The sequence below is a fragment of the Pseudochaenichthys georgianus genome, chromosome 19, assembly GCF_902827115.2.
Source record: "Pseudochaenichthys georgianus chromosome 19, fPseGeo1.2, whole genome shotgun sequence".
Lineage (NCBI taxonomy): Eukaryota > Metazoa > Chordata > Actinopteri > Perciformes > Channichthyidae > Pseudochaenichthys > Pseudochaenichthys georgianus.
In genome coordinates this window covers 17,583,026-17,609,181 of record NC_047521.1, presented here as the reverse complement: position 1 = coordinate 17,609,181, position 26,156 = coordinate 17,583,026, and the positions used below count along the sequence as shown (strand labels likewise).

Sequence of the window (26,156 nt, the reverse complement as noted above, 5' to 3'; positions counted from 1 at the left end):
TAAGTCGCTTACCTTAAGAAAAAATATTTGTACAATGTATTAAGAAAAAAAAGTCAAAAGAGACACATACAAGATACAACAAGCAATCTCTAAAGCAATAAATACTACTGGTCCTAGCGTTGTGACATTTTGAATTTAATAACCCTTAACCCCCCCACCCCGACCTCCCCTCAAGCCCACCCAACTTGCCTGACTCCACCCCAAAGGTAAACAACAAAGAAAAAAGACAACGCAGTGGAAGAATGCATATTTAACACAGTATCCCCCCATCCCCTATTCTGTACATTTAAACAAGAACAAGTAACATCACAATTAAAAGTTGTTCCTCCGAGAGGTGTCACTGCTAGCCTCACGCCCTCCGAGAGTTTGAACAGATGTCAAAATGATTGGTTCGCAAGCTCGTATTTAATACAAATAAAGAAGGAGAACCAACTCTTTCAAGAAAAGGGCTCACTGAATAATCTAGCCTACCTTTTTATATCCGTCTTTTAAACATTTTGAAGTTGATCTAGATAGTTTTTCTGTTTGCACTGTTAAACACTACAAAAAAAAACAAAAACAAAATCCATAAAAATGTTGGCAGATTCACAAAGCTATACTACAGCTCATTGTATCATTTCTTTATAATAATTAGATTTTTTTTTGATAATGACGGGTCAAATATTGACCAATGAACTTTAATAAAGAAAAACTCAAATGTTCAAAACGCCTTGTGGCACAGAAACGAATAGAGAAATGAACCGACAGAGTGAAATAGAGCAGAGAGAGGGCCTAGAAAGGTGTGTGTTTGTGTGTGTGTGTGTGTGTGCAGAGCTAGAAAAAAGAGGAGAAAATAGGGCAGACTATTCTATAGACTTGGTCACTAGCGACAGAGGCTGGGGGTTCGAGGAGGGGAGGAGCGAGAGGGAATGACACAGCGATGCCGAGGACCGGGCCATGGAGGACGCCATGGAGGAGCCCGGCTGCCGCGAGGACGAGACGTCGCCGCGCTCCAGGGCTCCGTTGTGGGAGGGGGCGCCGGGCGTTTTCCTAGCTGCAGCAGAGTTTCCCAGCAGAACCAAAGATGGTGGTGGAGGCCCAACCAGGCGGTGCGGATGGTGGAGTGGCTGGTGGGCCGGTTTCATAGTCAGTGAGAGAGGTTGCATTTGTTCAGTCTGAGGATTGGACTCTTTTGGGGAGGGGGAGGGGACCACTGAGGAAGGGGAGGATGGGGGGGAGTCTAGTAAGCTTCCGTCCGTAGAGGGAGGACTGGCACAGCTGCCTTCACCTTGGATGTAGCGAATGCACTTTTTTTTTCTCCTGAGGGACAAGGAGGGAGAAAGAGAGCATGTTTTAGACAACGCATCTTCAAACTGCATCGCCTCTTAGCACCGGAGCTCATTGAAACGCACCTTCTTTTTTCAAATTTCTAAAAACTTGAAACTTGTTTTGCATCACAGATTTTACAGGTGCATTTAAATGGCTCGTGCCAAGACGATAAAGTGGCAGAAATGACAGTCAATATACCAATTCTAAACCGTAAGACAGGACAGACATGGAGGAAAGGTCACGTGTGAAGCAGCAGGGAAATGAAAAGCACATATAGAGACGATTAGATGGAGTAATGGTTGCTCTCTGGATGTTAACTGAGCCTTTTCTGACAGGCAGAGCTTCAGCTGGGGATCAGCCTGCTCTCTGCGAGGTTACTGGACCCGTCTCTGACTCTATCTGGCCCTACTCTCTTCTCCTGAGGGGACAGAGTTTGGATACGAGGCGAAAAAAGTCAACAAGATCCACACTACTCCGAATCTGCCCCACAGACACAAGTGTGTGTGAGTGAGGGGTCAAGGCATCATGTTTGCATTCCTGCCCGGGGTCAGGACCCTCCCCCCCGCTTGCAGAGTCCTGAGGCCAGGCCCGTTGCGCTCGGTGGAACCCGATGAACGGGGAGGGGAGGGAGTGGGGGGGGGGGGGGATTTAAGAGAGTAGGGGATTGTTGCATTTGTCTGCGGTGACTCTGCTGCGAAAGGCTGTGTGCAGATTTGGTTAAGGGGGAATTCTCTGCCCACCTCTCATCTGTACCCTGACCCTGGCAGTGACCCCTCTCTCAGCTCTCCATGCGATCACAAGGATGCCTGAAGGCCATGGAGTGTTCGCTTTTAAAACTCACAGGGAGTAGGTACAAAAAAGACTAAAGGTGTTTATAAAAAAGAAGATTGAGTCTTTAGAAAGATATTAAGCTCATTGTGTTTAATTGAGGTTCTCAGATACAGTAGTTCTGAAGGGGAAGTCTATACAAACAATAAAAGAGAGCAGAGTACTGATAATGAAAAGGAACATCAAATCACATAAAAAAGGCTCACGAAACCTTGATCTCATGCTAGGGTGAAAGACAGGCATGCATTACAGATGAGCTCAGTAGTACAGGCACACAACACCGAGAATAGAGGACTAGAAAAGAGTGGGAATGAGGCTCTTAGTGCAGTCGGCACTGATACTGTAGTGCTGGGTGGTGCGGGGTATCGACCCGCCGTAAAAAGGTATCATTTGCCACTACATAGACATCTTGCTCTCAATAACTGTCTGTCAAGCTGCAACAAATGAGCTAATATCCATCTTTTAACAGACATATCGATTCATAGTATGTGCCCGTGTATGTTATTGATTTCTCCGTCTCGGGGGAAATTACACCAGATGCATCTTTTAGGAAATGGAGCCCAGAGAGAACTTTTAACCTCTCAGCTGTTACAGGGCTGAATCGCTGCCCTTTTTACGCATCTTACTGTATCTTATAATCTGCTATTCTTTTTTAAGACAAATACAGTATGTTTGATAATGTGTCCCAGCTGGGAGGTGAGTAATCGTCCTGCCTGATTCAAATAATATTTAATTATACGAAAGTCTAGGTAATGTGTTCAACTCTAGTTGGACATAGTACTTTTGAAAGATACAAAATCCTTTGACAAACATTTAAAAACTGACCTCTAAATGAAGTAACAAATTAGAGCTAAATAGAAAAATCCTTTGAATACATTTGGAGCCGAAAGTTGAAAACAACACAAATGAAAACGTGTGGCAGGAAACAATGTGTGGCGATGAGTGGTGTGAAGAAAGAGGCGGGGCGGGTGGTGGTGAGAGCCAGACACAGAGAAGGGTATTACTGAGCAGAAACAAATACCTACCATGAAAATATTCCCAATTCAAAGACTGCTTGTGTCAGAACAGAAAGACAACAGGTAGGGACTAAGTAAGGGTTATTGAAGAGGAGTTTGGAGGAAGGAGAGAAGGAGGAGGAAGAGGGCACAGAAAAGAGTGTCACTGAGCAGGCCCTCAGAGAAAGCAGGGCTACATTTGTAAGCATAACATTGTTATTCAAAAAGGACGCCAATTAGAACAAACATGACAGTTAAGATGGGGTGGGGGAATCATCCCCTGCATGGAGAGAAAATGGATTTCAAACATTAATAACTCAAATTGTATGTCATTTCTTTCCCAAAATTGACATTAAGAAATAATGATCCCTATTATTTTGTTGAGATAAAATATTCAGTAATCTTATCAAGAAATCCATTTTCTGCCACTGGGCTTGAACTGAGTTCAGTGAGGAAAAGTAGCTGTGAGGGAATTTAGAGCAGGAAGTAGTTCCTCAGTTAGGGAAAAGAGCAGAGGAGTTTGCCATCTGTTACCACACTGATGGAAACACATTTAAGAGGGAAATCTGAGCAAGTAATCAAAAAGAAGAAACGGCTCATTGTGGATGTCTTCCTCCCATTGGCACTACAGCAGTAATACCTGCATGGTTTGCACCATAAACTCAGCTGGTCAAGCCCGAACAAGGCACGACACTTCTTTGGGGTATTTGCATCTGTTAGCCAAACAGGTAGACACAAACATACACACAGAGACAAATAACAAAAGGAAAAGAAAGAAAAAACAAAATGGACACGTCATTGCACAGACAAACAATATAGCCAGGGCTTAGGTTCAGGCTAGTAACACTGGGATGTCCTCCATATTGAACAAGCCATCAGGCTCCAGATCCTCCAAGCCCCGACCTGCCAGTTTAGGATAGTGTATCAATCTCAGACTCATTGTACTGTACATCCTGCAATGAAACCCCTGTAATGTTTCTCACTCACAGACACCATTCATTCAAACACTCGAGCATATGCTGTTAATACCCTTCTTCCCAAATAGGAGGTAAAAAAAAAAAATAGTGGGAGCCTAGAGATAGACCGGCAGGGCGTGGCTGGAGGAAGCTGAGAGCTCATGATAGCCTGGCGGGCGACAGAGGGGAGGAGGAGGAGGAGAGGAAGTAAAGGCAGCGACAGAAAAAGCGAAGGAGGAAGTCCCAGTGCACAGTTACCCAGCTTTCACCTGGCCCCGGCCGGTGCAAGCACACACCATACACACCTGCACGGGCCACACCAGTTATTCTGTTGATCGAGCCCAAAGCGCGCTCGACACTTCTTAGGAGCGCTCAGGTCTGATGCCGCAACAGGGAGGGGAAGCCAGCAGAGAGGAGGAAGAATAACCAAAACCAAAAAAATAAGGAACAGAAATCAAAAAGGAGGAGAGAAATGAGGAGAAAAAACAGGTAACAGTGAATCTATGAAGCTTTGCAGTGGCTCATTGTGCAAGAAATCCCCTCATCCCCAAACAACACCCGTAAAGCCATTCTCAAGAGTGCCTTTAAAGACAGGACTGAACACCATTAGTGTGTTTCAGACATTAGTCAAATCAAACGGCATGCAAAATATAACATTAATAAGGAAACAAATGCTTTAAGTTATCTACATTCTGACTGGAGTTGAAGCTGAAGATAAGATTTAGTCGAGAGGGTATAAACGGAGGAAATGCAGGTTGGATTAATTTACTCGCTAGAGGTTATCATTGAACTACGGTTTTAAAAAGAAAAGGCAAAGGGGGAAGAACTAGTAGCAGACTGCTGAATCAGCACGGTCGCGTGTTAGCCCTAGCCAGGGGGAGGATTAAAAAAGATGGAGAGGGGGGCTACTCATTAGACCTGGCATCAAACAGTTGGCTGTTTCCTATCAACACTGGCTGCCCGTCACCGACCAAAGAATATTGTGGTTCAATATTTGAGACCAAGTCTTTGCGGAGTAGATTTAAAAGGAGGGAGTATGCCAAACTCATGCTAGCCTATAGAAAAGCGCAGCTACTGAAGCGTATAGATTAAGGAGGTTTACCCTGAGATCACATCCTTCAGGTCATACTCCATAAAGCTAACTTTATATAATATATATAGATCTTTAAGCATAGTGATTAATACTGCAAATGCTTTAAACTAAATGCAATATAATCTAGCTTGAAGTCAAATAAACAATAGCATCACTTTAAGAAAAGAAAGCAGCAAAGAATGCAAAAAAAGCATATTTAAGATAGAATTTAACCTTAATCCTGCCTAATATTACACATTATTCATAGATAAACATTATTTTTAAAAAAGAAGAAGAAGAAATTAAACAAGTTAGTGATTTAATACTCAAAATGACATTAGCACCTGTAATCGGAGGGAGTGAAAGGCAAGGATTTGGAAAATATTCTCTGTGTTCTGAAAAAAAAGAACAGATAGAGAGGCCTTCAAGAAGAAATCCGTCACCAAACGAGCGCCAAATACATGATAACAAGCCTCCGAGATGAGAAGAATATGAATCATAAGAATAAAAAAAAAAAAATAGATAAATCATGAAATAAGCAAACCTCCTTAATTTTAAGATGTAAGTGATGTTTCTTAGTTGCGGTATAAAAGCATGCAATTAGAAGCAGAAGCAAAGGGTAAGACAGCCGAACGAAAGGTGCACACACACACACACCTACACACCACACACACACACAGCACAACACGCCGCAAAACACACACACATCTGCAGGGCACAGGCAATATATAAACGGGGGCCCACGCACAACACAGGCTGAGCAAAGTTAATGAGCTCTCTCCACAAGTGCTTCGAACTTCACATTCGTGCAAAACATACATATCACACTGACCAAGAACGCTAAGGGGCAAAGTGTGGGGGGGGTGTCTGTCAAAAGGGGAGGTAAGAAGCGAGTGTGTGTGTGGGGGGGGGGGGGTCATGCATATTCAGTTGTATTAGCTGTGGAGGGCTAGGGCAAAAAATGGGAAAGGGGGGTATTACAAGCAACTCTAGCATTTAAATATTGCATTGGTAGCATAACATATACAAAGAAAAAAAGCCAGGCACAAAACACACACACACAAAAAACATAAAACAAAAAAAACTAGCTTGACTTTTATCTTGCAAGATGTCCCATCTGCCTGACACATGATGGGGCTATTCTAATATCAGAGATAATTGCAGCTCACTTACCATTGCTCTCTGCTTGCTGCTTTTCCCTTTTTCTCTTCTTCCTTTTCCCCTGTTGGTTAGCCGCCAAAAAAATAGAAAGAAAAAATAGACACAGACAGGAACCTTAGTTATTATATTGCAGAATGCCCAAAACATGAAACAGAGTATAGGACTGTTTTCTGTGTTTACTTATTCATTCATTCATTCTCTGCTTTTTTCTGTCTCTGCCCTCCGGTTTGTAACAGCCACTGCAGGCCAGACAAGAATTATCCATCCTCTCAGTATTTGTTCTGTAATCTTTTGTCTTATTTTCCTCAGCTCTGTGAACATCTAGACATCTTGACAAGCTTTTGTTTTGGCAGGAGCATTTCTCAAAGCCTGCTTGTGGAGGAATCTGGTCAGCTTGATCCCAAAACTAGATGAAATTGATAAGACTTTGTAACGAAGTCTGAACACTTTGTATAAATATGTCTTCACATCATAACAAAGCAGGCTTGGGTCAAGCCAATTAGTTGAGTCTCAGGGACACATGGTCAAAGAGAATTACAAGAGAAGTTGGAATTCAGGCTAGAAATGAGCCAAAGAGGGAACTCATCCCCGTCATGCCACCTAGTGAAAGGGAAAAGAGCATCCTGTTACGACTTGTAAACTTAGTAACTTACATAGTTGTCTCGAGCTGACCAGCCTGGGGTACAGCTGCATGTGGAGCTGTCGCTCTTTCCTGGCCAGCTCGTAGTACTTGGCCTGCTCCCTCCCTCGTTAGGGCATGCCACTGTAAATGGAAAATAATTCATGAAAAATTAATATTTGAACCATAAATAGGAAAATACAGGTAATGAGGATGACCTAAATGTACACTACTGGCTGTTAACTGCATTCACCTTGAATCCCAGGTCTATATGAATCCATGTTTGGAATAAAATTAGCATGGCAGAGGGTCCTGAGCCCCGGGACTGGGAACCACTGTGCTAAAACCCTTCATTGTGACCATTTTAGTGTCTGTTGACTTACCCTTCTCCCCAGGATCTGGTTGAATGTGCAGCACTTTCCTTCAGTGTGCACTCAGCCACAACCTTGGCTCTCATCTCCTTCATGTAAAGCATGAGGCATTCAGAGGCTTCTTATGTGGACTTGTTTCTTTTTCTCCTCCTCCTTTTTAGCTTCTGACTGTTTCCTGTTGAGGACCAGAGTTAAGAAAGGTTACCTACGTCTCGTAAAAGAGTGAATGAAAAAGATAGGGACAACTCAATTCTACTCACGAGTTGAGAGAGATGTCGCTGTGGGACGATCCTGCTTGACGTTGGAAGAGACGATGGCTGGGTGTGGGATGCCCGTGGCGTGCAAACTGTGGTGGGGGGGCAACATGTGTGGGGGGAATCTAGAGGACAAAAGACTGTGTAATGGACACAGGTGAAATGAGGAAATGGGAATACATGTATACACAACACTAAATAGCTGAATTCCAATTCCGTCTTTTATTTCAATAAAATAAATGTACATAGAAACATCCACATGAAAATGTCCAAGGCTGAGTTCTTTATTATTTTTATTATTATTATTATACAGTCAGTATGCTTAGATTTTCTATTTAAACATGTCACAGAATTCAGCCTAGGCAGTTATACACTTAACTCAAAAGGTATAAAAGCAGGATATTACAAATACAAACTTCAGTTAAATACAATTCAAAGCATGAACGCTATATTGTGTGGAAATAATTAAATGCAATTGCACAAGGGTAATGTCTTGAATGGCTTTTTTGAACAGCCCAAAAACCCGACACACTGAATACTTGAGCCAAGTGCTTCTCTTCACCTTCATTTAATCACAACCTCATCTTAACCAAGCAACAATTAATGTAATAGATCCAATGAAATAGTTAAGCTTGAGGGTTTTTGCTCCTTAAAATCTATGTATTCACAGAGACTGACAGCAGTGCCATCCATAGCTTTTATTCTTGCACAGACTAATCAAGCACTCCTTTAACAATTGTCACCTTTGATAGACGAGGAAATGGTTTCCAGATAAGATTTAAATTCCATCTGTAGATGATAAATGCCCATTGAAAGTAAGTCATTGTTATTTTTCAGGGAAATTGCATTTTAGCAATTTGCACGGATATGGAAATGCCAGGTTTTGGAGGGGTAAAGGCTTGGACCATTATGTCTTATCAAAGGACTATTTCAAACTAAGATGTTCCATCAAAGTCTAGTAGTCACTTCAGGTATTGAGTCTCTATTTGCCTTCCTCCCATCCCCCTTTCTGCCGGTTCAGCACCGTCAGTCTTTTTTATCTTCATCGCTCCACGCTGCCCATATCGAGGCCGGAAACCCTTATTTTATGAAATCGCTTCTGTGGCCAGGCAGCCATAAGCCTCTGCTGTACAGTATGTGCCAGTGTACTGTATGTATGACACTAATTATTTGTGTCACATTATTGAACACGTCTTATCGGCATGTGTACGTTTACAGCACGGCTCCACGTGACCAACACACGCATTTAAAAGAGGAGAGGAGATGAAGGAACAGGAAAGAAAGGAGGAATAATTCTCCCTCTCTCTTTTTTTTTAAGCAGCTCATTATCCGGCTGTGTCTGGCTGCATGGCTCGGAGCCAGAATATAATGATGAGGATAAACTCGCCAGGAACAACTACTTTCTGTTGGAGGCCATCTCAGGGGAGGCCAGTGCGCTCCCCCCTCAAACTCTTTCCCTCTTTTTCTCCTTTCCCTCTTCTCCCTTCATCACTGACACATTGGTGTTTGTGCCATGTCATCCGTTGATGGGGAGCTCTGCAGCAGCGGCTGCATATCGCCCATCATTAGGGCTGCTGCATTTTCCCCGTCTCCCTGTTCACCCTCCTTACTTCTCTCTCTCTGTGCACTTGTTAAATGTCCTCTGTTGCAAGATCAATTTTTTTCTGCTCCTCTTCTTCTTCTCTACTCCTCCCTGTCCCATCACCACCTCCACACTTCCTCTCCTCCTCCCTCCCCCTCCTCCCGCTGCCACGTCACGGCCCAGGTTATGGTTTTAACATGACGACCATCCCTTTGAAGCGTGGGGGCATCATCACCACCATCATCATCATCATCATCATCATCATCATTCGGGCTCATCAGTAGCAAGCAGCGCCTTGGACCAATTTAACCAACAAGAGAAGGAGACGAGGCACAAACCCCCAAACCACGGCAACCCTGGGGCTCCTACGTCTCAATCTAAAAAAGGTAAGAATTGCTGGCGGGGTTGGGGTGGGGGTTGAGGGGGAGGGGTCACCGGCGGCAGCAAGCCCAGTGTAAGCCAGTGCCATTTAATTGCCGACGCGAAGCAGTAGCCCCCGTGCCTGTTTAATGTCTAATGATCTGGCCGGTGTGCTTCTCCCGTTCCCAAGGAGAAGAGAGGGAGCGGGATGATGGGGGAACATATCAAAGGGCAGGCTTAAGCATGAGGGGCACAGGGGCCATCACATCCTCCTACCTGTCACGCGTACATTCAGACACACTATATCAGGGACCTGCACTGGCTCCAACCCTATTATCAAAATAATGTCTTTCATTTGCTCCCTTTACTGTCACTACTGGCTCTTTTTTCATTCCATCCAAAAAAGAATGCATTTTTTAACAGGACCTAGGTGTAAGGTGCTCATTGGAGGACCATGAGGTACCAGACTCCTTCCTTGCATCCTAATTCAGCCCATGTTACGGCACAGGGGACTGATACTGAAGCAGCGCACTCCTGCAAACAACTGACTCCGGACAAGAGTACACAGTCTGGTCAATTGTTTGAACAGAACCAACTGGCTGAAGGCTATGTAAGAAAAGATTCACAATTAGACTGATTTTTCGACTAGATTTGCTCAACAAATTGATTTTTTCCCCTGCCCTGTCAAAGCCAGAGTTTAGTTGTTTTTTTGTTGACATGTGTTAAACCCTCCCATTCTCCAGAGAGCTCCCAGAGCCCTCCATCTATTCAGTTATACTAATTCAATTAGGGGCCTCATCACAGGGCATTAGCTCTTCCCCATGGCCAGTCCCCCCCAAACCCCAGCAAGTATATTCAATTAGCTGCCCTGGAAATAAGATGATCACAATGTAGAGGCTGTCATTAAGGGACCAAATTAGCAGTCACTTAAAGCCCAGGTTGGCTGGGTACCGCTGCCAGATGCCAATGTCTGGACAGAGCCGCCGTCTGACCCTTTGCACCTGAGACTGGCACTATAAAACCCGACTCTGATCCAGACTGGGTTTAAAGTTCAGGTTTGATGCCAGGATGTATTTCTATTGGAATCAATCAAAATGACAGTTTAACGGCAACAAATCTGAAAAACTGCGACGTCAGGCTGAGCTAACAAACTAAACTTTCCCTTATTCTCAGGGCTTTGCTTTAAAAAAAGTCACCCCCCCGTGCAACTCCTCCCTCCTTGCATCTACATGATCCATCAATGTCACAGAGGTCTAAACACGCTGCCCTGAGGAGCTGCTTTTCCAATCAGGCTGTAATTAAACTGAAGCTTGGCCTCATCCCTAGACTCCAAACCAGCCCCTTCCATAGTCCCATGCTGCAGGGGCGGAGCGGGGAGGAGGGAGGAGGTGGAGTAGCAAGCTGTTTGTTTTTCTGTGTTGTTGCTTTTTAGGGCATTTAGTCGTCTAAATGTAATTCATTTGGCTTTCCACACAATATAGAGGACACGCGTTCCTCCAGGGAACAGTAAGTCACACACCAACTGACAAACACATACACATGTACACAAGATGGCAACACATACACATACCCCCCCTGGGTGCACTAATGTCCACAGCAGCACTTGAGCTGGACCAAAGCACTAGCCAAGTGTCAGAGCCCCGGCTTATATCATGTAGTCCCCTTCAAAGTGTTGCTGTGTTGGTCTATCTGTCTGGCTGCTCAAACTCACAGCATGGACATGCCCCAGCTCATCTCAGATCTGCCTGACATGCAGTGGGGGTAAATGTTCTTCAGGGGGCCTCATTAGAAAATTATAAATATAATTAATATTTGAGCATGCTAGCTGGAGCCCCACACTGGAGGATTGGCCTTTTGAACACAGATATGCGGAGTGTGAGCTCAGGGAGAAGTTGCTGCTCACCGTCGTGTGAGTGTGTGTGTTGCTTGGGCATTGCCCTCAGTCAAACACACGCACAACTATGAGTATGTGTGTGTGTGCACGCTTCTAGGTCTCAGCTCACCTTGACATGGATGCGTTGACTTGGAGCGCAGTTGGGTAGGGGTGTCTGAAACCCCCTGTTGTGATTGGATAAACAGGTTGACCTTGCCTGGGAAGGGGGAAGAAAAGAAGAAAGGAGAAGCAAAGGTAAAGGAACAGGGTTGATGGAAGAGGAGAAGCTAAAGCCCTCTGTCTCTCTCGTCTCCCCACCGCGGGCCTCTTTATTCTCATTTGATCAGGACAAAAATCTAGGGGATTGCAGAGCGCAGATCAAAGGGAGGAAAACTCTGAACAATTTGAATGCCACAAATCTTGATAGCAATGGCTAATTAAATTTCATAACCCTTCGCTCGGTGTCGACAGAGTGGGGCCCTGTTCCTCCCCAAGCTGGAACTAGGTGTTTTGTTGTGATAATTAAAGACGAAGCGCGGGTCTCTTTAATGGAGCCATCACGCTAATTGAGGTCTACACATCCAAAGACAAACAATAATGAATGTAAATTTATACCAAAATAAAGTGCAGCAAATCAAAGGGCGCCATGGCTGCGCTCGGGGCCTCTCTCGGTATTTAGATCGCGGTGAGAAAACATTAAATTAACAGAGCTTAATTTGTAGCCTTTTGTCATATTAACAAGTGTTGACAAGGGTTACCAGGGGAGAGCCCCCGTGTGGAATTGTGGGTAAAGTACGGGCAATCGCGGTTCATTACTCTAATTGGACAATACAGCGACATGCAAAATAGTATTTGCCACAAAGTAGCAAGTTGAGGTTTGTGAGGGTGTGAGGAAGAGCCAATGGTGAGTGTGTTTAAGGTTTGTTTTGATTTCAAACACAAGAGCGAAGTCATTTTGGAGACAGAGACGGCTTACATAATTGACTTTGCGTGCCGACTATTGTTAGCTGTTTTTCTCTTTAATGATTTAGCTTGATATAACGTGCATTACTCATGACAATGCGTGGGTGTTGCAAGCCTTTTCACACAAGAGAATACAGTAAAAAGTCATAATAAAAAAAGGGTTTGCTTACTGTGGTACTAGCCATCCTAACGGGTGTGGGATCTGGCCGACAGCGCCAGGTGACAGTGGGTAATAAGGAGATATGTCTGGAGGATGTGGAGGCCTTGGAATCCCTGTGAGAAAAAAAAGAGGATGACAGGAGCAGTGAGGAGGTGGACAAACGAGATGATGACAGAGAGAGAACCAAATCTTTGTCAGCCCCGAATTCGTTCTTTGTTGGGAGTTTCACATCTGAACGGGGCAGACATCACAGGAGTGCAGATGGGAGGATGAGGCGGAGGAAGAGGGCTTGTTGCTCTCATGTACACAGTGCTAAATCACACTTCCTGATCAAAGGCCTTTGAGGCGGCACGATGTGTTGGAAGAGGCAGAGGGGAGAGAGGTGAGGAGAGAACACCAACACGATTCTTGTCACATTTGTCTACTGATTCAGGAGATGAATTATATTAAATGACTCGGGTTTAGAAGTGTACAAAACACAATATAATTAAAGCCTTCTCTGTGATCAGAGAGCTGCTTATACAGGGCTCCAGGTTGAGTCAGGAGGATGTACACTGGCTGGATGGATATGGATTCCAACTGATAAATACATGAATAAACTAATATTATTATGAATTGGCAGCTAAAAAGTGAATTTTCAGTTCGACAGTACTTTGGATTAACGGTTGACTACTCCAGTTAATGTTAATGAATGTATTAACTGATTGTTAGGAGCAGTGACAAAGATGTCTAATTTAAGGACAGTTCCCGTTGAGGGATTCGCCGAGCAATCACAGCGTCCACGCCGTGTTGCCTTTGCTTTCTGTGGCAGCTGACAGGCGAAGAAACTGCGCCGACAAGCTGCCCTGAATGAATGCCTTGAAAAGGTCTCGTACACAGTCGCGTGTAAAAATAACTTTCCGTCTCATGGCAAACTTGAAACAGGGAACACTAGACGAGTGTAAAAGCACAGCAGGGAGGTGTGTGCACTCGGTAGACCAGGAACTAGGGGACTTTCAGTTTGGCTGATCTGCGTTTCTTCCACACAGCTGGCTTACCTGTGCAGCTGTTTCTGCAGATACCTGTGCCAACACAACCGAAGAAGGGCCAGATCGATCTTCGCAGAGCAGAACTTGGCTCTTGTTGGTGGTCACACCCTAACTGCAGCTGATCCAGGAACTAAGGGGGGGATTTTGTTACTGATGGTGCTGTGCAGCATTTTAAGCCTAAGCGGGAAAAAAACATCCTACTGCTATAGCAAAGGCAAATTATATTAAACAGAAAAGCCCTGGAACATTATCCAATCGCCACCCAGCGCCGAAGACCTAATACAGCTCATTAATTAATTAAACACTGAGCCCAATTAAGCAGCCCTATTAAGCACTACATTAAACAGCAGCTGGCGCATTATTTCCCCTTTGTAAGGACCATCATAATAATGGAACATTATTACCTAAACCGCTGACTGAGTCCACCAGAGACCGCTGAATAGCATGAAATTATTCCTCGCACTGGAAATGCATTAACCTGAAAGGACGGGCAGTATGACAGTTAACGAAATGAAGTGCTGAGTCAAGATGCTCACGGAAACGAATGGCATTTTCTAAAAGGGTATGCTAAATGCTTGTGGGAGGGGCCTGTGAGTGGGCAGCATCTGACTGCTTAACATAGACTCTCCATCTGCAGGATCAACAGGCGGTAAAGACATAACGACACTCCTTTTGGGCACTGAGCCAATCTATGACAACCGGTTTAAATCCAGGAGCTCAGGTCACATCTAGCATTTTAAGGATTAGCTTATGACATCATTCCGAGCAGACACTGTTGAGGTTTCTGGTATTTATATGTGAGGACCTCCAACTACACTGGCTGTCTTGGAGTCTTGGCAAAAGGAGTTGCGGTCCTAAATCGTGGTTGTTTGCTACATTCCGTGTTTTACGAGGGAGTTTATGAACCACTGTTCAGGTTCTTGATCTCCAATGTAAGGCCACTTGATAGCTAAATCAATCGGTAACAGATGAGAGCAGCTGTTGTCAACAAGGAGTACTTCAGTCTCATAAATAGTCCTAGAAATGTTATTGAGGTTGTTAAATAATTGCCGTGTCAATATCAAGAAGGAGATACGTTTAAACTACACAGTCTACTATTAGAATACATATTGTAAGTGATTCATTCTCAAGAACTTGTCTACAGACAGACGCCATGAACTAAAGTCTGTATATGTGAACCATGGTGGCAGGGCATAGTAAAACATTAACACACTCGTCAGTGCAAACACTCTCTCAGAGCTGACGTGCCTGTTTCTGGGGTTTTAACAACTAAGTGAAACTTATTTGAATTTTTTTTTTAACGTTATCCTGACAACTTTAAAACACACTGTTCTGCTGTTTTAGCAGGATTCAAGTAGCGTGTCGCTAACAGATATTCTGGTCAATCATACATGCATGCAGGGGGAAAATACTGTACCTGTTTTGGGATCCACGTCTGTCTGTAGGTGAGGTGGGGGGTTCCCCGGTGTGAAGTGCTCATTGCTGTAGGTGATCAGAGGTGTGAGAGGGTGCACATGGTGAGGGTGCTGTACCACTGGAACCTTATTAGACTGAGAGAAAGACCAGAGAGAGAGACAGGAGGGGAGAAAGAGAAAAACAAGCAGAACGTTAATATGTAGGTAAGGGGTCAGAGATTGCAGTGCTCCTGCCACAGAATTACAACGTGGTCTGAAGGCCCTGAAAGAAGAGCGATCCAATTCATGGCGCTCTCGAGGCGCCAAACCACCAAGCCACAGTGAAAATAGTGTGGTTTGTAATTAAACACACTTCTGTGGTGTCACCCTGGAATTCAGTAACACAATCTTAGAGGCTTGGGGGGCTGCCAGTTCACATTTGGGTCTGCTGTGTGATGAGGCACTTTTAACCACGGTTGCAGTCAAGTAATCGATCATCTGTAAACCACGAAATCAAGGCAGCACGTGTACATCCAGTCATTAGCAGCTCCAGTCAGCGCTCTCCTCCTCCCTGCTCTCCCCTTCCCACATATATCCCCCCAGGGCTCGGTTCACGGAGGGTAGGGGTGTATTGTAATAAAAGGGTTAGGAGAGAGGAGGTGGGGCTGAAAATCCATTTCTGCATTTTTGCCAAATTAGTTTTAGCTATGTAATCTTCTCTTTGTGCTCCTAAGTGGCGCAGGCCCCCTTTTTTCAATTACCCAAAGATTACAGTGGAGCTTTAGGGGTGTGCTGCCGTGGGCCCCTGCGCTAACCGGAGCTCAGCCCCTCTCATCAGGCCAGGCCGAGACATTCACTAATACACACAGTCCCCCCAAACCACTAGATAACCAGATTAGAGCTCTGCTGTAGATTAGGCTGGTGTAAGAGGCTGCTCTCGCCTCTTTACCCACACATCCTTATCCTGCCCTCAGCAGTCAAAGAAGCAGCACTAATCAGGCTTATCATAACATGGATGATATGTTCAGGGGGGGAGAGGAGTAAGACACCAAGCCGCTTGTGTGTGTGTGTGTGTGTGTGTGTGTGTGTGTGTGTGTGTGTGTGTGTGTGTGTGTGTGTGTGTGTGTGTGTGTGTGTGTGTGTGTGTGTGTGTGTGTGTGTGTGTGTGTGTGTGTGTGTGTGTGTGTGTGTGAATCTGCTCTCTCACAGGCCACACACCCTCATTAGCGACTTTAACCCATGCAAGAAAGAAGAGGAAAAGAAAGAAGCGCTCCACTGTGGCACATTTCCAGAAGACTTTGAAAAACATTAATGGGACTAGATATTGGCAGGGGGGCATACATTCAAATGATGCTCAGTTGCCCCATGCTCATTGACAATACAAATGCAAAGCGGTGGGCTCAGGGCGAGACCAATGTGGGCAGAACTTAATGCTGCAAAGTAATCATCTGTGTGAGGCGGAAGTTCATATTGGGCCCGTGCGAGAGCTTAATACAGCAACAGTCCATTCAGAGGCCCGTACTACATTTTCTCTGGGTAGTAAAAAGCTGTCCGTACAAGCCGGGCCATATAGACCTCTATTCTGTAGTGGCAGTGGTGGGGGAGTGGAGAATGGGAGAGAGGAGGGGGGGGGCATTCCCTATTGCCATGGTCCCAATGAAAGATTAATGAACCCCAGCAGAACTCCAGGGAGGCAGAGAGACTCCTGGGACTCATTCACAGCCCTGAGCTGAAAAGGCTATGGAAGAGAGAAGCAGAGAGGGGGGGCTGTGTGTGTTTGTGTGTCGTTGGGGGGGGGGGGCGGTAGGCGGAATGGGATTCGTTAAAAAGAACACAAACCGAGGGCTGCGTACAGGCTGCTGATCTGATCATCTGGAATAGTGGGATGAAAAAGAATAAACTGGTAGAGAAACACCCAGGATGGGGGTTATGACAGCTGCTCGAAGATGGCCTGTGTCTCCCTCTCTCTTGCCCCCTCTTTTTTCCTCTCGCCCCCCCTTCCATATCTCTCACCTCCTAACCTCCTCCTTCGCGACTCCCTGCTCCTCCCTCGGGTAATGATGTGAAAGAATGTTGTCAATTCTTCATCTCTTGGTGCTGAAAAGCTTTAGTGGCCATTTAAATGAGCTCTTTTGTCCAGGGGCCCCGGCCATTGAGAAGACAGTTCAAAATGCCCATCCACTGAGTCCACATTTAGACAGAGGGTGTTAAAGAGGGTGTGTGAGAGACGGAGAGAACTAGAAGCCAGCCGATTTACATCAGTCACTTGCGGTCGGAGAGTGTGCTTTTATTTTCTTTCCTGAAAAGCCCAGAGCAAGGCAAATAGCAACGAGCTGGACCGACTGCTTCCAGAGCTTGGCGTGAAGGCGAGAACATGGCAACATAAAGTTTTGTTAGTGAGTACGTTGCATTAAATCTCTTTTTCCATCGTATAACATTCCTTTAGAGATCTTGGGTGAAAGCTGCTAGTGCCATCAGTCAAACTCGCCCCCACATCGTTGATTGATCCCCAAACACACATATGGGCAGTCAGCTGACTTCCTGTGGTCCGATGTCTTCAAACTACTCACTCTCTACATGCCATGTGGACATCACACACGCAGTAGCATCCACTTTGTCTCCCGCTGACGCCAAGGCAGCACCCGGTGGTCCCCGAGGAACGGAGGCCCAGCACCTGCCCTGTGGCCACTGTGGGACAAAACAAGCCCAGGGACTCGTCTGGCAGGCTGTTGGGTGCTTCAGCCGCGCAGAGCTCAAAGGGCGCAGTGAAACAAAAGCAGGCAACGTGGGAGGCTTTACTCTCCCTGCTCAACAAAAGCCAGGGGAAAAGAAAGAACGCTTCCTGCTCCTACACCCCCGCTGACTTGCATCCTTTCGCACCACCTCCGTCATTACAATAAACAAATATAGCAGAAGACAAAACTAAAAAACGCACTGCTCTGTAGTCATAAAGACCAGGTTCTCGAGCATCAAAAAGAGAGTTGGCATTCGAAAAGACCCTGCAGTCAAATTTAAGAGCACGAACATCAATGAGCACATTGACTCTTTCCCCGTCCAGGACTCATACAGCGCCTGCTGCTGAGGAAGGCCAGTGCTGTGAAGTGCAGGCAGCACACTTAAGTACAGCAGACACAAACAGAAGCAGTAGTTGCCGCCTCTGGTTATGTTATTGATATCGCCTTGGCTCTATTTATTCTATTCTTCTTTTCCAGCTGCAAGGCTCAAATGCTCAAAGGGGAAGATGCTTATATGCCTGAATATATTTGGGTTTCTGTGTCATTCCAACAGCCTCGTTTTACAGTGGTGATTATCTACAATACTAACAAACACCAGGATTTTTAAACTTTAATTCTGCAAGTGTTAAACTCATTTCCAAAGCTGCATTGCAGATAGGACCTGAATACCATATCAAGTGTCTAATGTGTCCTATGCTAAATGGTGACTAATGCTGAGCCTTTTGGAAGTTGACAAATGAATGAGCGGCTTCAAGTCGGACCTCTGGGGAGAGTACAGGAGAAGGCAGAGGGGGTGAGAATATGACAGCGGGACAGAGTGAGACAAAGGGAGGGAGACAGCGAGGTGGAGGCCGGACAGGAAAAAGCTGTTGGCCTTGCATTTCCGCCTGGTGGCACCTCGCAGGGCCAATTTGAGCCCTAAATGTGAAGGTGGCGACCTTGTGGGCCCGGGGGGTGGGGGGGGGGGCGCTACAGACTCTGCCTCTCTGCTTTTTGTCATGATATGATGAGTTGTCACAACAGCTTGCGGGGCGCTAATGAGCTGTAGTGAGGCCGGTGCAGGAGAGGGAGGCCGGGACGGGAGGAGAGGACAGACAGGGGATGACAGAGCTGTGATGGATTGGGGTCCTCTCAGGCCTCCAAATTCCAAAGCAAGCAGAAAAAGCTGCCTGAGCCTCTGCCTGAGCGTGCACATGGCCTATGTCCAAGGCACTTTGAGTGACACCACACAGAAGCAAACACACAACACAGGGGTGCTGGGGGGGAGTGTCAGAGAAGTCATTTGGAAGTGTGTGCGCACTATTTGATTTGAGCAAAAAACAAAAAGTACAAACTGTGCTGCCACATATCTATTGTATCATCTGGTATCATTCGATGTCGTCCTGTTGAAATCTGTTTACACACATGATTGCTGTGGTTTCCGTTGGGAGGTATAGAGTGCCCCCTCCAGGCAACAGATCTTCATCTCCTTGCTAACCACATATCATACCGAGCAACGTTCACACACTATCCCTGCTAGCACTCAGTCCTCAGATTCGAGCAGACAATCTAAAAGGAATACTTGGAGACGAACGGCAATGGAATCTGAAATGCTTATCAGAGCCCCGATCCCCCAGCACGCCATGCTGATTAAAAAACCCTGCTACATTTCAGAAATTAGATTTCTTGGTTAATCACTTGAGAGACATTTTTTTTCACAATATTAAGAACCTGGGAATTGTAGAAGGGGAGCAAAGGGATTTAAAAAGCAGATGTGGAGGTGTTGATCAGTTTCCTCGTGCAGAGAAGATGCGTCTCTGAGGGCAAGGGGCTCCGGAGACCACAGTATATTTAAAAGTTAATCTATTCACTTTGCTGCAGTGACATGCCGACTGCTTGATCAGAGCGCTGAACAAAAATATTATGTGGGCCAGAGCCTTTGCTCCCCTTCCTCCTGCTCTCTTCGCTAGCACTCAAGTCGTTCGTCACCATTTATTTTTGCTTCCCATCTTTGATAGTCGGCACTTCAAATAGAATCGCAGAAAGGACATGTTCTGATATGTCACAGACAAATAAAACTGCGCACAAATAGCTTAAATATGAAGTGGTATTTGCTAGAACAGTTGTATTCTGTGAAGACAAATCACCTCTTAGACACATGTGCGTTCTTTTCAATGTAAACAGCCTCTTGAGCTCCCATACCTGAGTTAAAGGGCTTGCTAAGAGGTGAGAGCCACACTGAATCCTGCCTTTTGAAATGCAATCAGCCCCTCAGAATTTCAGTTGAAAGCCAGGCAATTAAGAATTTCAATGGGATGGCAACATTGACAAAGGAATATGTTAATCTGTGAGGTTATTGAAATCTTATTTTACATTTCATGGTTAAGACATGAGCTCGATCAAATGTTTTGTCAAGTAAATAATATTCCTCTTGAGAGAACCGTGTTTCTGAAAATGCACTTTTTTTAATCAACGTAACACTCTTGACAATTATTTGTTGCATTTAGGCCTCAATTTAAAAGCATCAGTAACATCAAGGTGGTGAGTAAGTCTACGGAGCAGGAAGCCATGGTTTGAGCATTTCATTTCATTAAATCACGATGTGAGCACACACCAAAGTTTTCCAGGAAGAAGCACATCAAAGATCAGGGGGACAACAACTTCTCGCCTCAATACCACTTGCTAACTGCACCACAACAACAACAACAACAGCAACAACCTATCAGAATAACAGCGGGTAAAAGAGTGAAAAGCAGGGGAGCAGGACTGCGTTACTCACCCAGCTGTTCAGATTGAGGTGCCAGCAGCCCACCTGCTGGAGGAGAGAGAGCCCGGGGCCCAGGACTCCTGCCTTGGCTCCCGTCTCCTCCGACCCGGCTGAAGCTCCATCCCGCGGGTACATGACCCCCTCGGTCCCACCCCCGCCCTCGTCTCCTCCTCCTTCCACCTGGCCCCCCCAGCTCCTCCTTCCCTCTCTACGCCGGGGAGAAGCCCTTTTGCTTCTCTTGGCCGCTTCTCTCCTCCACTTCTCCTTCTTTGTCTGTTTCTGCCTTGGCTCCTTCCTTCACTGTTTGCGAGTGTGTTGCCGGGCATGTGTGCATGTGTGTTTATCGTCCCCCCTCTCTTTGCTGGCTGACCAATGTTCCCTCAGGTTTTGAAAGTAGAGTGTGTGAGTATCTCTTGAGAGCAGGTTCAGGTTCTTAGGCCTTGCTTCCCCATAAACACACAGTCACCAAGAACCCCCCACCCCTCTTTCTACCCAGAGAAGCTCTCGCTCTTAGCGGCCCGCAATCTCCCAGTGAAAGTTTTGACGCCGGTGACAGAAGTACAAGACGTGAGAACCAGAATGTGGACAGAGAGAAGGAAAGGATACTGTGAGCAGCTTCTCAGCAACGCAGCAGTCTCCCCACCAGCAATACTCCAGAAAGAAAAATACTCAAACGGAGAAAAAAAAATGCAGTTATTACCCAAATCCCTGCAGTACGTTGGGTCTGTGTGTGTGTTTCTTAGGAGTAGGTGTGTGTGTGTGTGTGTGTGTGTGTCTGTGTGTGTGTGTGTGTGTGTGTGTGTGTGTGTGTGTGTGTGTGTGTGTGTGTGTGTGTGTGTGTGTGTGTGTGTGTGGGCTCTGCTGTGCCTCCAGGATGCCCAGAGACCAACTGGCAGCTTGAAAAGCTTTGGCTACAAGGTAAAGCGAGCAAGGCGAGAGATGGAGACAAAGAGGAGAGAGCAGCAGAGGGAGAGAGATAGAAAGGGAGAAAAGGAACAAGACACAACAACATCCACAAAGGGAGGGCAGGCTCAGCAAAGTGTGGCCAACAGTCACTTTATCCGTGTGATGCTGACAGTCCCTTTTCACACACACTATCCAGGGGGGAAACAGGAAGGGGAAGTCTTCACTCTGACATGAACGTGGCACCTTTCGTCACAATCCCTTTTTGCCCTTTTCTCAATAATACCTTAGAGTTCTTCACTTAACTCCCACCCTTTACTATGGCCCCATTCAAGGTTTCATGTGTACAAGGCCTTGAGTCCCTCCTCAGTGCCCTCTTCTTTTAATTTCTTTGCAACTATTTCACCTTCAAATCCAATATTCCACATCATACTTAGGTGAAATGATGAGCTCCCCACGATGGAGGCTTTCTTTCAACACATGCAGAACATCTGAGGAACCAGAGACAACTGGCAGCAGAAGGTAAAAATGGGCAAGGCGAGAGATGGAGACAAAGGGGGGGGGGAATAGAAAGGGAGAAAAGAAACAAGACACAACAACATCCACAAAGGGAGGGCAGGCTCAGGAAAGTGTGGTCAACAGTCACTTTATCTGTGTGATGCTGACAGTCCTTTCTTCATACCCACTATCCAGGGGTCTTCACTCTGACACGGACGTGGCACCTTTCCTCACAATCCTTTTTATTCCAACCCCCTCTCCCCCCTTTCTAAACAATAGCTAAGAGTGGAGGACAGTTCTTCTCTTAACTCCCTCCCTCAACTGTGGCTCCATTCAAGGTTCTTGTGCACAGGGCCTTGAGCCCCTCTTCAGTGCCCTCTTCTTCACATCCTCTTTCCTAAGCAACTATTTCACCTTCAAATCCATTATTAGTCTCACTACTTAAGTCAAATGATGAGCTTTGCATGGTCGAGACCTTCTTTCAACAAGCGCAAAGAAATTCAAGAGATGTGTTGGCCATCAGAGCACGCAGACACGGTGCATCAAAGGGAATTACATCAACAACATGACTTTGGATTTGTTATTTGGCTAAAATAATAATGTTATAATATGAGTAATAACTAAGTAATGTGAGTGCCTCAAAAATATTATCATTTATTTATATTGCAAGAAGGCTAAGAGAAAAGGTTGGTTCCCACATTAAACATTTACAATTAGGGACATATTATCCAACTCTATTTTAGAATCAGATAAATGCATTTTCTTTTATAGTACATTTAAATGATTACAAATCAAAATTCTGTCAACAGAATAATCAGTTTCTTAATGTAAAGATAATTTGCGTTTTTACATTCTATAATTAACAAGCCGTGTCATCCGTTTATTACCTTTTATAACATCTAACAACCTGAATCTGACTAATGACCATGACAAATTAAATATTTATAGAAAAAATGTTTTCCATCTGGGCTCAGTAACACTTAATACATGTATAATACGACCTGATTAATGTTGTTATAGAAGAAAATAATGAAGAAAATATGAACAGGTTATTTAGATATACTTTATACACAAGGCAAATAAAATGAAATAATCATGTTTTTTTAAGCTGTATTAGGGCATTTGAAAAAGTTAGCTACAGAAACAACTACAAACCAACAAAGACTTTAATCTTAATGCGCTGTTTCTTTTCTTTTCCCCCCCTGCACTCGCTCAGCCTCTCTGGCGCTGTTGGGACCGGGCTCTTCCCTGGCCTGCAGCAGGCAGTCCTGAGGCCCTTAAAGCCAAAACAAAGCCCTGGGAATGTCCTTTACACAGCTTGGACAATAGCGCCGGGGCTCCAGCTTGACAAGTAAAAGAGCCCCGACAAGGCGGTGGCTAATTGCCTGCCCTCCCTCTATTCAGCCGCCCTGCCACACTCCTGCCATCTCCTTTTGTCCCACGTGCACTTTCTTAAGTAAACTGCCAGTTCACCAGCAAGTGATGGACAGCTCCCAATCACCCAGCCACAATGGCATCAACGACCACAACACAAGAGAGCACAGGGGGGACACAAAAATACTCTATTCCACTCCACTGTCTGAGATGTTCGCACGAGACCATAAAGTGTGCAATACAAGAGGGAAAAAAAGAACAAAAACTTTTGGAAAACAGGGAAACGGAACGGCCTCTGACCTTTACAAATGCATTTCTCCTTAGATACATTTAAACAATGCAGATAAAACCGCAAAGAGATCATATGTTTAACAAACATGTCGAATATAAAAGTGGCCCCTCGTTCTCTTCTCTAAGCATTAAGTGTTTTAATTATTGTAATGTGCAAAAATCTGATTTTATTTGAAATGACAGATTTTAGACATTTACCATTAAAGACTGATCAACCCCTATTATTAATGTTAGCAAAAGCACAGAAGTAAAAGATATGATAACAATTCCTCATATCTCAATGTCAATACAAAATATAAATTGCTCCAATATAAATAAAGGTAAGAATTACATTCAGTATAATTGTGGTGTACAATAAAATAAACAATAATCATATTTATCTTGATGTCTTAGAATAATACACCGCTGTCAGGTTGTCAAGACAAAGCAATCAAACAGTGCCTTTCATTATCCAAATTGTCAATCTGTCACTTAGCAACATAAGTGTTATAAATGGCCAAACGGAACCCAGAAAAATAACCATGAATAAATCCAATCAAAACATTATATATAAAGCCAAACAAGCAGTATAAAATAAAGCAGAGCTGTAATTAAAATGTTGAAAAGTCTTACCATTTAAAAGAGCTGTATTTGGGATGCTGCTCGGTTCCTGGTTAAAACAAGCATGCTGGCACTCGTGGTAGTGCACAGACTCCAAGCAGACTCCCACAACCATGTCAGCCACTAATCCACTGGGGGGCAGCACCTCATCTACGGCAGCCCCTCGCTAAAGCCTGATGGGTTAAGCCGATAAGACAGCGTCCGGAGAACCGGGCTAAAGCCAAGGTACGCTGGAGCAACTTAGGACGGCAGCTCTTAGGTCCCAGAGCGGAGAAAAAAGCGTGGTGGCCAGAGCTGGATGTTCACTCTCAGCCCCCTCATGCATTCAAACGCACACTCAGGCTCCGCTGCTCTTCCCCGCGTCTTACCGAGACTCCCTCTTTCCCCCTCGCCCATCTTCATATCCCCCCTAATAAGCTCTTTTGTGTCCATCTCTCTTTCTTTGATAAGTTGAAAGAACAACAAAAAGAGGGAGAGAAAGAGAGAGGCTTTCATTCAGCGGCTTGGCAGACATAAAGGTAGTGGAGTGCCGTCTATAGGAGTTGCCCTAACTTGGCTAAACTCAAGCAGCGGGGTGTCTCTCGTCATGTCATTAATCCCCAAAACTAGCCACGCTCCATTCACCGCAAGTCACACTAAATTAAATACAAAATCAAAAACGCTAGGCAGAAAAAAGTGTCAGGAGAAAAAGGGCTAGAAAAAGCATTCCGATCCGGGGCAAAAGGGTCTGTGGTGTAGCGTCCACGTTACCCCTCAGTCATGCCGTCGCTAGCCCCAATTTTTGATGTAAGAAGCCCCGGGAAAAAATCCGCCACACGAAAGGCATAAAAAAACTAACATTTCTCACCGAAAGAGCCTGTCATCGTCGTGCAGCTTTTACATCTTTAACTCTCCTGCCTGAACTCTCTTAAGAAATCTGAGAGGGGACCAGGAACCCCAACTGCAAAGTCAAGCTCGCCCCACAACAAGCCGACAACAGCAGTTAAAACAAAACCAAATACCAATAAATGGATACAAGCCCTGTACGGTTTTGCAGGAGAGCTGGCAATAGAAAAATTCAACCCGGCCAAATGGTGGCTTGAAGAGAGGAAGCCCACTCTTAAAGCCGTGATCCGACCATCCACTATACCACCGCTGTGAGCCTTTTAACCACAACAGAAAAAAAAGACTATTGATCTTCAAATGGCGATAATTGAAAAGATCAAAACGATTAAACAAAAACACGAGATTGTGCTGACTTACCATGTTGTGCTCCTTTTCTGTTGCAAGTTTTTGTTAAAATAAAAAAAAGATTTGCTCAAAGATGCAGCATTGGAGGTGTCAGATTTGTGTAGCCGTCTCTTGATCGTATTACTTCCACAGTCCTGGTTTCCAATGCGTCTGAACTTTTTCCCTTTCTCTTTTATTTTGTTTGTGCTACCTAGCCTTTTTTTCCCCTGCTTAAGACTTGAAAAGCCTTCAGCTCAGTAAAGCAGCACAAATTATCTTGCCACCTTGCTCAGCTCTGATGCTTTGGCCGCTAACTTTGGAAGGCCCTTTACTACTGCATCAAAATTAGCATTGTCAAAGCAGTTAATGAATATTAATATTGTATTTGTCATTGGAGCTGGCCCATTGCTGAACTCCAAGTCATCCATCAGGGACAAGATTAAGCACACAATTATTTCTGACTGACAGGGACCAAATCTGGAGATTTTTTTTTCTTCCAACAATTTAAAGAAAAGACACAACATCATCTTAAGGTACCTCCAGACGAGACAAGATTAATACACTTTTAATGAAGCAAGATTTCATGGTGCATGAACAGCGGGAATTTCAAGAAAAAAGGAAGGAGGAATATAGAAATATTTTCCCCTCGTAATTTTAACAATTTTTTTAAGGACTTAAATCATAAATTACAAATAATTTTGATGACGGCAGACACAATTTCAATTCGAAGAACATCCTTTTTTTCCCCTTTCTTTTGATGATATACATCGGATTTATTCTCCTTGATTTTCTTTTTACAAGAAGATCTGGATTTGCTTTCTCACCTTTGTGGGACCATTATTAGAAATAAGATGTACAAGTGAGCAACGCTGGCAC

At 44.8% G+C, this 26,156-nt stretch overlaps 1 protein-coding gene across 1 annotated transcript in view; it reads right to left on the bottom strand.

Moving 5' to 3' along the window:
- Nucleotides 1–691: 691 nt before the first annotated feature.
- Nucleotides 692–26,156, bottom strand: part of LOC117465006 (transcription factor 7-like 2) — an 84,464-nt gene continuing 58,999 nt past the window's right edge. Inside the window, 15 exon segments of the mRNA XM_071206776.1 lie at nucleotides 692–1,299; nucleotides 4,393–4,465; nucleotides 5,504–5,554; nucleotides 6,333–6,381; nucleotides 6,974–7,000; nucleotides 7,002–7,061; nucleotides 7,063–7,083; nucleotides 7,323–7,346; nucleotides 7,349–7,416; nucleotides 7,419–7,443; nucleotides 7,446–7,485; nucleotides 7,567–7,689; nucleotides 11,510–11,596; nucleotides 12,513–12,615; nucleotides 14,948–15,080. Of these exon segments, the coding sequence (XP_071062877.1) occupies nucleotides 843–1,299; nucleotides 4,393–4,465; nucleotides 5,504–5,554; nucleotides 6,333–6,381; nucleotides 6,974–7,000; nucleotides 7,002–7,061; nucleotides 7,063–7,083; nucleotides 7,323–7,346; nucleotides 7,349–7,416; nucleotides 7,419–7,443; nucleotides 7,446–7,485; nucleotides 7,567–7,689; nucleotides 11,510–11,596; nucleotides 12,513–12,615; nucleotides 14,948–15,080 (1,341 nt within the window). The 3' untranslated portion in view covers nucleotides 692–842.